This window comes from Dipodomys spectabilis, unplaced genomic scaffold, assembly GCF_019054845.1.
Source record: "Dipodomys spectabilis isolate Male_0828 unplaced genomic scaffold, ASM1905484v1 ptg000147l, whole genome shotgun sequence".
Lineage (NCBI taxonomy): Eukaryota > Metazoa > Chordata > Mammalia > Rodentia > Heteromyidae > Dipodomys > Dipodomys spectabilis.
The window spans coordinates 4,553,446-4,565,732 of record NW_024870824.1 but is presented as its reverse complement, the minus strand read 5'-3'; the positions used below and the strand labels follow the sequence as shown (position 1 = coordinate 4,565,732).

The following is a 12,287-nucleotide window of genomic DNA, read 5'->3' as shown; positions in this document are numbered from 1 at the left end:
CATTGTGTATATCTACCACATTTTCTTGATTTGATCCTAATTGTGTGTGTATGTGCGTGCACATGGCACGCACATGTGCACTGTTACTGGGACTTGAACTTGGGAACTCATATCCTGATTAGCTTTTTCAACAAGATTAGCACTCTACTACTTGAGCCATACCTCTACTTTCTACATGTTTCTATTATATGCCTATAATGTTTCCTTTTTAAAAAACTGTACATAATTAAGAAACTATGTGTAAGTGGAATACACAGGTAAAGAAAACTTCACATTATGAAAAATGTTTGCTAATTGAATCATTTCAACTCAGAATCCCTGCTGTTTGCTCTGAAATGTTTGCTGAAGGAAGCAGAGCTAGGGAACTATAAGGTCATATATTTTAACCTCCACTCTCGTAGGACATTTCTGAGTGTAAACCAGCTTCTGCTTGCACATTGTTTGATTGGAAACCTTCCTACCTAGAAAAGCAGTAAGATATTCAGAAGAGCTAGGGAAGGAGTGACATTGTTCAAAAAGAAATGTACTGTTTATCTGATTTATGTAACTGTAACCACTCTATATGTCACCTTTATAATAAAAATAAAAAGTATTAAGTTCATTTTTTAAAAAAACAACAGAAATCCCTGTGATTCCTATCATCCCTGCTAGGTTTTCTTGAATGCAGAATAAATCTCCTCTCTCTTCGTTTTATTAGTCCTTTAATTTGTGTCCTTGTGAAATCTGGCAAACTTACTTTCAGTTCTAATTCACTTGTTTTGATATTGTTTTATTATTGTCTATTATTATACCTCTTTATCCTCTGCACATTGGATATATGTAGCACATACATTGGTTAAGATGAAGGCTTTGGGGTCAGGCAGGTTGAGGTCACTAATTCTATCACTCACAAGTCATGTGATCTGGAGAAGATTATTTAATCCTTTAAAGTCTCACTTTTCTTATTTATGTAATGGAATTGCAGTATTTTTCAGAAAGATGACTATAAGAATAGGTAAAATCACACATGCCAAGTGCTTAGAATGAAGACAACACAAGTGTTCAATAAATTGGCAGAGGAATAAAAGAAATGCAAATCAAAACAACATTGAGATACCACCTCATTCCAGTTAGAATGGCTAAAATCAAGAACTCTAATAACAACAGATGCTGGAGGGGATGTGGACAGAAGGGAACCTTACTTCATTGTTGGTGGGAGTGTAAACTTGTTCAACCACTTTGGAAAGCAATATGGAGGTTCCTACAAAGACTCCACATAGAGCTCCCCTATGACCCAGCAATCCCACTTTTGGGCATTTACCCAAATGTTCACAAACAAGACCACACTAAAGCTACCAGCACTACTATGTTTATTGCAGCATTATTTACTATAGCTAAGATATGGAACCAACTCAGATGCCCCTCAGTAGATGAATGGATCAAGAAAATGTGGTATATATACACAATAGAATTCTATGCCTCCATCAGAAAGAATGACATTGCCCCATTTGTTAGAAAATGGAAAGGCGTGGAAAAAATTATATTAAATGAAGCAAGCCAGGCTAAAAGAAACATAGGTCCCATGGTTTCCCTTATTTGCAATATCTAGTATATGTCTGAGTCAAGCAGAAAAGGTCAGATAAGTTGATGTTAGGGAAATGAACCCTAAGATATGTATTCAAATGTTTTTTTTTCCTTTCATGTGATTGTTTCTAACACATTTATAAGATTATTTCTTTGTTGCTTTTTATGTCTTTCCCCCATAATATAACCCCTGCTTTTATTGTATTTGATGTCGGTATAATTTGTGGAGGGAAAGGGGAAAAACAAATCTTTTAAATAGGGATACAGGTGGACCCATTGCAACAATGAGATGTATAAGTTGTTATGTCGAAAACGAACTTTACAACTTTGGTGCGGGGGGGGGGGGGGGGGGGGGATGAGGGAGTGGGATTGGGGGGGGCGGCCGGGGGAAGGATGGGAAGGGGAAACAAAGGAGGAGGCTACAATGCTTGATAAGAAATGTACTCATTATCTTGCTCATGTAATTGTAACCCCTCTGTACAGTATTTTCACAATAAAAATAAATAAATAAATTGGCAGAGGAGGACAGATGGAAATAATAATGGTTATTTTATATTTTTCAAATGATTGATTTGAAAATTAGAAAAATATCAACCTGGAGCCCTGAAGTAGATCTTCCAGGTTTAAATCAACCATTCGTGTGAATTTTCTTCATGCATAAGTGTTTACTTAACTGACATCCTACTACTGCCCTGTAGCCTGCTTTCCTAGAATTTGTATGTTAAGCGGAATTCACTCATCTACTCACTCACTGGGTCACTGTATGAACACCAAGTTCCATGTGCTCAGTAACAGGAAGCTCAGTAATGAGCAAGGAGAGATCTGGTTTCCATCCTGAAGAGAGGACCAGTCACTTGTCTTCCCAGAGCCCTACCTGTGATGCCATTGTCATTTCCTTGGACTTTCATTCATCAGACAACTCTTTCTAAAAAGGAAAATAATGCTATTTCCAAATAGATTCAATTATAACAGACTTTTGTTTTAGATTCTACAAACAAGTGTTTGATTTTTAAATTTTATATGTAATATTTGATAGCATTTTCTTGGCAATTGATGTGAAGTTCACCTATTCTTTTTAATTTTTTTTTTTATTGTTATTGTAAAGGTGATGTACAGAGGGGTTACAGTTACATAAGTCAGGTAATGAGTACACTTCTTTTTTTTTTTTGCCGGTTGTGGGGCTTAAAGTCTGGGCCTGCGCACTGTCCCTCAGCTCTTCAGCTCAAGGCAAACGCCCTACCACTTGAGCCACAGTGCCACTTCCGGCCTTTTTCTGCTTATGTGGTGCTGAGGAATCGAACCCAGGGCCTCATGTATGCAAGACAAGCACTCTACCACTGTGCCATCTTCCCAGCCCGAGTACATTTCTTTTTAAGCAGTGCCACCCCTTCCCTTGCTTTCTACCAGTTTTTCCCTCTGACCCTACCTAAAAGTTACATAGTTCATTTTCAATATAGTATGGATTGAGTACCACTGCTGCATTGTTTACCCTTTGTCCTACCCATTCTGTGCCTCCCCTTAACCTCCCTAAGACAGAAGTAAAGAAAACAAAAACAGCAACAAAGAAAAAAAAAAGCCTCCCTGTTTCTATCTTTTTTGTGTGGGATCCATCATCTCCTGAGAGATTCTGGTTTTACTTTTTGACTAGCAGAGTGACCTTCAGTCACATGCTCACTTCCTGAGTTCCTTTGTCCTTATCTACCTGTGGGGTCACATTCCTCGATGAATTGTTACAACAGACATTTGTGAACTTTAAAGGACTATGTAAGGGTAGGGTAGTATGGCTATTTGTTCCCAGAGTAACCATCAGTTTTAAACTTCAGAAGCAAGAGTGTTACTCTTCATTTTATTTTTCCTCTTCCTAAGCCATACCTGCCATTTTCCCGCATTATTCAATATTATGATGTTTAAACATTGCACTCACAAGTTTTATCCAGACTAGTCAGAGTCCGATCACATGCTGTGTCTTCCTCTGTGTGGTGGGTCTTGTTCACATTCAACTAAAAGACATGTCTTTTAGTTTCCATCACAGAATTTCAAGACCTTGGAGGTGCATTTCACCTTCATTGGAGTGAGGAACACTCATGGCTAGATTTGACCAGGAAGTTTCATGGGGCTCCTGGAAGAATGGGGGTCTCTCCGCTTCTTTTTAAAGTAAATCTTTAGCAGTGCTTTTTGAGAATTTCTAAATGATTGATGGCCCTCATCAACTTGTTTAACCTTAGTTTCAATTCACCTCTTAAACAAATATGAGATTAATGGAGAATTGTGGGCTCAATATTTCAAGTCCTTTCCTTGCCCCGTAGTTTCTTGCATTTTCTTAAATGTAGAGAGGGTGAAAGACCAAATTATTCTCCCTTGGGACTCATAATCTATTTTAGGAGACAGATCTTAGGCTACAATATTAATTAGCCCAGCGTCGATGGCTCATGCCTGTATTCCTATCTACTCACAAGCTGAGATCTGAGGTTCATGGTTTCAAGCCAACCTGGTCAGGAAAAGTCCATGGGGGACTCATCTCTAATAATCTACTCAGAAAAAGCCAGCAGTGGTGCTGTGGCTCAAAGAAGCTCAAGGACAGTCCCCAGAACGGAGTGGGAATGGAGGTAGAGGGGCAAGGAATAAAAAGTAAGTAGCAGAAGCTGCCTTATAAAACTTTTGCTTTTCATCATAGCATGTTCTGGAAACTTTCTTGCTATGTAGATCATTTTAATCAGCTTTCCTTCTCTCTCTCCCCTCCCCCCCCACAACAGGAATACCATATAATTCGGATCATAAGCCTCTCTAATAAGCTTAAGCTAGATAGAACTTTCTACGTACATCTAGGTTTTTATTTTAATTAAAATCAGAGATACACAAGGGCTCCATTAATTCATAGTTATTTATTAGGTAGTACTGGGGTTTGAACTCAGGGGTTAGCTGTCTCCACCAATTGAGCCATTCCTATAGCCTGACTTTTTGCTAGTTATTTTGGAGATAGAGGCCCATGGATGTTTCTGCTCAGGCTGGCCTGGAACCAACATCCTCTGAATCTCAACCTACTGAGTAGTTATGACTACAGGTATGAACATTCAACATTTTAATCAAAATGACACAGAAGAAAAGACCCAATGACTTTAATCTTCTAAATTTACTGAAAATAATAAATTATATTCATAAAGTCCCATAAAATAGACAAATAATAAATTGTACTCATAAGTCTCATAAAATAAATTATATAAAGTTTGTAAGGTATATTAAATAGGTAGGTTTCATTAGATAGCTGATGAAGAGAACATCATGCGCTATTCAAGCAGGAGAAGTTTATTTACCGAACTGCTGCCCTCACCATGCATGGTAGAAAGGCATGACCAAAAAGGAAAGGGGTGACCCACCCAGGCCAGGACTTATCTAGGCCAGAGACAGGAAGAGGTAGGGTCAGGTGGGGGAAAGGTGTGGCCACACTGGATCTGGACATGATCTCAGAGTCTGGAACCCTCCTAAGGTCAGATGGGAGGCATGTGACCAGAGGTAGCCCAGGATGTGACCTAGCGGAAGGGGAAGGTGACTGCTTCCAGGTCTGCCAGTTACCTAAGTAACAGATACTGGGCAGAAACTTAGCCAAGAGGGAGGAAGGTGTCCCTGTGCAGACCTTACAAAGTTAATTTAAAATGGGCCCCAAGACACTATAAAGTGTTTAGCATATAAAAATACCCATACCCCTCCTTGACTTCCATTCATCTATCTGTTCATCTATATTTCCACCTATCAAGTTATTTATTGAGTAGCTATTATGTACTGAGTACTAGCTACTTGAAATGTAATATCTATATTTTTGAAATTAGTTCTGTCTATTTTTCCATCTCCTCCTGTAACTTGTTCCCTTTGTCTTCAAAGGAAATGTCTATAGGATTAGATCCTCTGATCCTACATTTGGGAAGGGATGTGACAGTTTAGTCAAAAGTTATAAAAGTTTTACTAGAGAATGGTAAATATACATGTGTGACTTGTGTTATTTAAAATACAAATCTCAATACTTCAGGAAAATAAAGGTACAGTAGAGAAGGAGGGTTTAGCAAACCCAAGTTCATAGAAGTAATTCTATAAATGCCTCCAATTAATAAAACTTTGGGTTTAAGTTTAATGTCACTTCATTTTTCTATTCTCCAAGAGGAGCACAAATGATTGTTATAAAGTGGATGTAATATCCAGGTGAGCATTTCAGACATTTCAGGAGATAGGAAGTAATTAAGTAAGATTGGAAAGCTAATCGACTAATTATGAAGTAGTGATAGTCACTGGTCTGTGTCTCAAGAAATTTGACCTAAGAAGTAAGCAGAAGTCACATAAGCCGTCTTGGGCACTTGATCTTTATTTTTATGATAAAGAGAACACTTTCTAGGTATTGTTTTTCAAACCAGAGGAGTAGCAAGATCCTGTTTGCCTCTGTGTTGTCCTCTCTATCTTTTTGAAAGATTTGAAGGAAAATAATTATGGATGATGGAAGATCAGCAGGCGTTTTAGAAATCCAAGGGATGGATACCTAAGCTGGGGGTAGAGAGAATTGTGTTACTTCCCATACCGATGTAGTGATAGAATTTGAGTTCTAGGCGTGTTTACACCATGGTCGCTGATTTCTCTTCCATGGTTAGTTGGGAAAGATGATGTCTTCACAATAGGAAAACAGTAGGCTTGGGGGAAGTTTTCATTTAAGCCTAGGTTGCAATCAAAGTCAAGATTGGTGTTTTGGTAATAATGTAACATTGTGAAGGGCTTTGATTCTGTACAGAAGGTTCATATAGATATAGATATACATATACATACGTAAAATTCAGTTGTGAGATACTGAATTTTTACATTCATTTCCTTTGCTTTTCTCTGCCCTTCCTAGTGGCATCAAAAGACACCTTGCAAAGGATGGGAAATCACACAGGGCAACCTGAAGTGTGTGGGTGTGAGTGCATGTTTGTGATGATGGTGGTGATTCATATGTAGTCTGGTAAAACTCCGAGCTCTGTCAGTCCACCAGCAACAAGACCGAACCAGAGAAAAGCAAAAAGCTTGTCAAAGTTGAATAGCATTTTCCTTGAGAGATTTCTAGGGTCTAATTACTTTGGTTCGCTTTTCGACAGTAGTCACTTTACCTCTGTCTTTGGGGCTCCTTTTCTACATAACGGAGATAGTAGTACTGATGTTACTTTTGAAGTGTTACATAGTGTTTATGTCCATAAATGAGTTACAATGTTTACTATCTTGAGAATAATTCTTGGCACTGTAATTAAGATAGATTCTCTTTTGACAACATGGAATGAGCAAGCAGCAGATAATGAACAGGGAAAAAAAGAAAGAAAAAGAAAGATTGATGAGATTACATTAAAATGACTTGCTTACTAAATTCTGAGCCTTGTAGGTGCCACTTGTGATGTAGGTGATGATTTTTGTGATTTGTTCCTCCAAGGAAGAGCATTCTGTAGTAATGATGGTGGAAGTGATGATGCCAGTGGGTGATTATTTTAACCTTCAATTTTAACATCAACCCTGCTCTCCCAATCCTCAAGAGTTGGAGGCTGCTGATAGATTAAGCAGAAGCCCTACATAGGGGTAGTGAGTAGCAGAGCTGGGTTCAGACCAGGCAGCCTGCCTCCCGGACATGAGCATTTTAGCTGCAGCTCTTGGTTGCCTCTTTCTTTGGTGTGGAAAGAGGCTTGATTTTCACTGACCATGACTGATGTTAACCTTGATGATCAGGACATGAAACTTTAGATTTGTTTAAGTGTTAGATATTGCTGATCTCTTTTTCCCCCCATTTCTCTTTTAGATACCAGTTTTTCTTGCAGGTGAAGCAAGATGTCCTTCAGGGCCGGCTGCCCTGCCCTGTGAACATTGCTGCTCAGCTGGGAGCATATGCCATCCAGTGTAGGTTTCACCTAAGCAGATTTGATTCACTAATGTGTGCAGAAAATATTTTGAAGTTTTGTATTGTTATGCAGGCTTATCTTCTAAAATGCTTCCTATCAAATGACATTTGAAGAAAAAAAAATCAGAACCCAAGTTTTGACAAGTGTTCCTACAGAAGTAAAAGTGGAGCCAGTTGTAGGTTGTATAGTTTTAGTTTTAGGACTAGAATTGATTCTTGATTCACTGGGGGCATAACAGTCTGTTCTGTTTTGTATCTCACCTTCCATCAGTGATGATACAGTCCACTACCTTGGAAGTGGCACTATAGCTCAAGTGGTAGAGCGCTAGCCTTGAGCTGAAGAGCTGAGGGACAGCGCTCAGGCCCAGAGTTCAGGCCCCACGATCGACAAAAAACCAAAAATAAAAAACAAAAACAGTCCACCAGCTTCCTGCTCCAGCTCTTCTGAAGAACCCCACGTGGCCAAGTGCCAGCACTAAGTTCACCTGGGCATACATCTGGTGCACAGTGCACTTTAGCTCTTGACATCCACATGGTGGCCACAGAGGATGGCTCTGGTTGTTCTGTCTTCTTGGAGACTGAGGCTAAGATTATTTTTTGTATGAATAATTACTGAGCATCTTTTTTTTTTTTTTTGCTGGTCCTGAACTCAAGGTTGAACACAAGGCCTATGCGTAGTATCTGAGCCTCTTTGTGCTTAAGGCTAGTGCTCTACCACTTGAGCCACAGCACCTCTTCCAGCTTTTTCTGAGTAGTTTATTGGAGATAAGAATCTTACGGACTTTCCTGCCCTGGCTAGCTTTGAACTACAGTCCTCAGATCTCAGCCTCCTGAGTAGCTACTATTACAGGTATAAGCCACCAGCACCTGGTTTATTGAGCATCTTTTAAGAATCAAGCTAAGCATGGTCTTTGTCCTTTAGAAAATTTGTAGGCCAGAAATTATATAGGAAAAAATATCCTAGGAAAAATGTCAAATAGATGAACTGGATTTGGAGCTTGGAAGGGAATTGATGCAGGGAGAACTTTTACAAGTAACATAATGAGCTTTTAAGTTTCATTCTGCTTCTTTATGTAACCTGTAATAGGTATAGGCAGCATTTTGTTAAATTTCTATGACCATTATTTGGGGATTGGATGGTTTGAACGGACATACTTTCCTTATTGCCCAAGAGGATATAAGGGTCCCCTGTACACACACATACACACAAATACTATATACATATATAAAGTGCTTATAAATATACTACTAGAATTATAACTAGAATTAGAGTGAATGTGTGTATATATACATGTGTAATTAATGTTCATATATATTTTACTTTATAAATGGTTAAAATGGTGATAATTAGGTTTTCTGGGAAAGCAGAAATATATAACATATTTCATGTCAAGATTTTGTTTGTACTATCTATCTGTGCTTATGAGAGTTGTTTTAATTTTAATAGATGTATATGTAATTTATTAGGTATTTGGAGAAAATTGCTTAAGACTGATAGAAATTACTTAATTCTTGTAATTTTAAAAGTATTTTCTAACATAGAATAAAATGATAAATTTCTTTATTTCTTTCCAGCTGAACTTGGAGATTACGACCCTTACAAGCACACTGCAGGCTATGTATCAGAGTATCGGTTTGTTCCTGATCAGAAGGAAGAACTTGAAGAAGCCATAGAAAGGATTCACAAGACTCTAATGTAGGAACCATGTCTTCTGTCAGTCAGCCTATTGACATTCATGAGAAAATTCTAGTTTGGTACATTTCCTCATCTCTGCCTTGAACATTCTAGCTTTCTTTTTATTGTCACTTTTTATTTTTAATGACTTATAACACTAAAATGCCCATCAAAACTCCAGCAATATAAATGATATAAAGGAGAAAATAAATGACAGTACCTAAAGTTATCATATTTTTGGTTACTAGCCTTTCAGACCACACTCTGATGCATAATTTCCCTTACAGAAACTGATTTTTGTATAGATTATGTGATATGGTTTTACCTAGTGGGATAATTCTGTAAGTACTGTGTACTTTCTTCCTTTTTTTCAGCCATTGTTTACCCCTCACTCCCTTTCTCTCTTTTAAACTACTCTTTTTTGGTGGTACTTGGCTTGCCATGAAAGATACTCTACTGATGAGATATGCCTCTGCCCCTTTCTTGCCCTGATTATATTTGAGATGCCCTGGTATACATTTGGACTGTGATTTGCCTATTTTAAGCTTCCTGTCCTAGTTGGATGACAAGCACACGTCACCACTTCTAACTTATATTAGATGGAGACCTGTGGACTTTCCTAGCTAAGCTGGGCTGGAACCATAGTCTACATGATCTCGGCCTCCCATGTAGCTAGGATAACAGGTGTGTGCCACCATGCCAAGTTATGGGTTGAGAAGGGGTCTTGGGTGTATGTCCCTGCTAGCCTCAAACTGTGATCTTCCTGAACTCAGCTTCTGAAGTAGCTAGAATTCCAGATATAAGCACTGGAAATCAACATTAAATATTATTTTTTAACTATAAAAATATTCCAAAATGCCTTAATTTATTCTCTATTTACTCTGTGTTATGTAAATTCTTCAGCATTTGAAACAAAGTCCTGGTCAGCAATAACAATGAAGCTGGCTACTCACTACCTTACTCATATAACTTATAGCCCCTTTGTACATCACCTTGACAATAAAATAAACAACAACAACAACAACAATGAAGCTGGAAGTCCTGATGACACTGGTATGGAGCCACTGAAGACATTATGTGAAAATCATGAGCTCTTCTGAGAGTAGATGTCCCTCCCAATTGAATGGCCTTTCATAACCTGAAGCATTGCAGATATAATTTAATTTGGAGTTATGATTAACTGTGCTTCTTATGTGACATTCTCCCTTGATTAGCTTTGGTTTCAGATTCATTAGATTCATTATATTGAAGAAACTTGTAGGATTCATGTGCTTAACAAAAATGTTGACCTAAAAGATCTCAGTGAGTAGAGGTGGAAGTCCCTTGCTGGGTGGCTCTTGCTTCTGTATTTACATGCACTATGAAGCTTTCTAGCCTGTTGAGGGGGCCCTTCAGCTGAAGGTTTCAGTGGAGAGGCCCAAAGCATTCTTGTTAAAGTATGAAAGCAGTGTGTTGGCACAATTGGAGGGAGAATATAGTCTTCTTGGAGTTTCAAAGGACTGTATTTTGAAATTACTGTGGAGCTTTCAGTAAAGGCTCTTGTTCATGTTTTTGTGGTATTGTGAGCATTGTGACTATTAAAAAAGTGTTTATATGTGTGTGTATATATATATATATATATATATATATATATATATAATGATCAATGAAGGTTTTGGTAGCTTTCTGTGTCTTAATTTTTGTTGAATATTGTTCATAGATTTAAGTAACATGCTTTTCTTTTAGTAACATGCTATTTGAACTTAGGGCCTTGCTCTTGTTAGACAAGCACATACTCTACCATTTGGGCAATACCTCCAGCCCTTCTTCAAATGTTTTAAAAGTGTGTGTAAATGACTGAAATGAGAGAATCATTGAAGCATGGTTTCTTAATTTTTTGTAAATTTATAACTCTCTTAACAATTGAGATCTGTCTCTTTCAGTCTGTTTTACTCACCCTCTTTTAATCTGTTTCTCTTTCTATCCCCTTGTCTCTGTCTGTCTATTATTCCTTCACTCTTCCTCCCCATCTTTGTCTGCCTCTCCATGTCTCTCTGTCTTTGTCTCAGTCTGTTTCTCGGTGTATCTCTTTTAATCTGTCTCTTTCTCTTGCCTTCACCCCCCCTTTCTCTCTCTCTCTCTCTCTCTCTCTGTCTGTCTGTCTCTCTGTCTCTGTCTCTCTGTCTCTCTCTCTTCCTCTTCCTTTATTGAGATTTCTTGCAGATGCCCACCTGCATTAGAAATGATGCTGTTTTCTCTATATCATCTATGGAGGTTTCTATATTCTATAATAAGAAAATGACAATTACTTTTACAATTTCGTTGTGTTAACTAGTGTGTTTCTAAACTGTAAGTTTGCTCAGGAGCTGTAGACGTGCCCTTGCTGGTTGACAGTCTTAGCTCCCTCCTCTTCCCACCACTGTGCAGCTGTACATTTCTTTCTGATGCAGATAGAGCTGCTGGTGCATGGAGACATTTTGCTCTTTGTGAAGTGGATGCTTTTTTTTTTTTTTTTTTGAATGCTTGTATCCTCAATAGCCTCTTTGGGGGTTTTTGAAATGAGAATTTTTAATATATACTGGGAATTTGGGGGCTAGACCATAGTGAACAAAAACAGACTTGGAACATGACATTGATAGAAGTATCATCTTTATACATATCATTTTGTCACCAAGAAGGCAGAGTCCTTCCTGAAATACAAAGATGTAGACTTACGTGAGTACAAAGGATTGTTTTGCAGTGAGTACAATGAAGATGGTTGCATCCCTACAAGTGCAGTAGCTGTTAGTAAAGTCAAACCCTTCGTTTTTGTGCTGATGTAGGGGGCAGGCTCCCTGTGAAGCTGAGCTGAATTACTTGAGGACGGCCAAGTCCCTAGAGATGTATGGCGTTGACCTCCATCCTGTCTATGTGAGTAACATTTAATTAAAACACAAAATATGTTAAGCTGATGACATTTTTCTTAAAAAGTCACTGGGACTCCCTGAGGAGAGTAGCAGTCCTGTTGTTTGACAAGTGGATGAGACTTTTTTCATCTGGGTTTTCCAAACACAAAGCAGCTCTTGCATGGATTAAGCCCTAATGAGGTTTGCATAAAAGTCTGTGATTATATTTCCATGTGTAGAAAACAATTAACTGGGCTTGAAAACACAATCTGGATAACAGCTCCAAAGG

General features: G+C 38.3%; 1 protein-coding gene across 4 annotated transcripts in view; it reads left to right on the top strand.

The window, feature by feature from the left end:
* Positions 1-12,287, top strand: part of Epb41l4a (erythrocyte membrane protein band 4.1 like 4A) — a 238,135-nt gene that overhangs the window by 125,713 nt on the left and 100,135 nt on the right. For 3 of the 4 annotated variants that reach the window (XM_042692096.1, XM_042692095.1, XM_042692094.1), the window contains exons 5-7: positions 7,361-7,458; positions 9,035-9,155; positions 11,936-12,023. In XM_042692096.1, coding sequence (XP_042548030.1) covers positions 7,361-7,458; positions 9,035-9,155; positions 11,936-12,023 — 307 coding nt within the window. Of the gene's footprint in view, positions 1-7,360; positions 7,459-9,034; positions 9,160-11,935; positions 12,024-12,287 lie in introns of those variants that run through there. The other variant, XM_042692097.1, reaches the window with a different exon arrangement.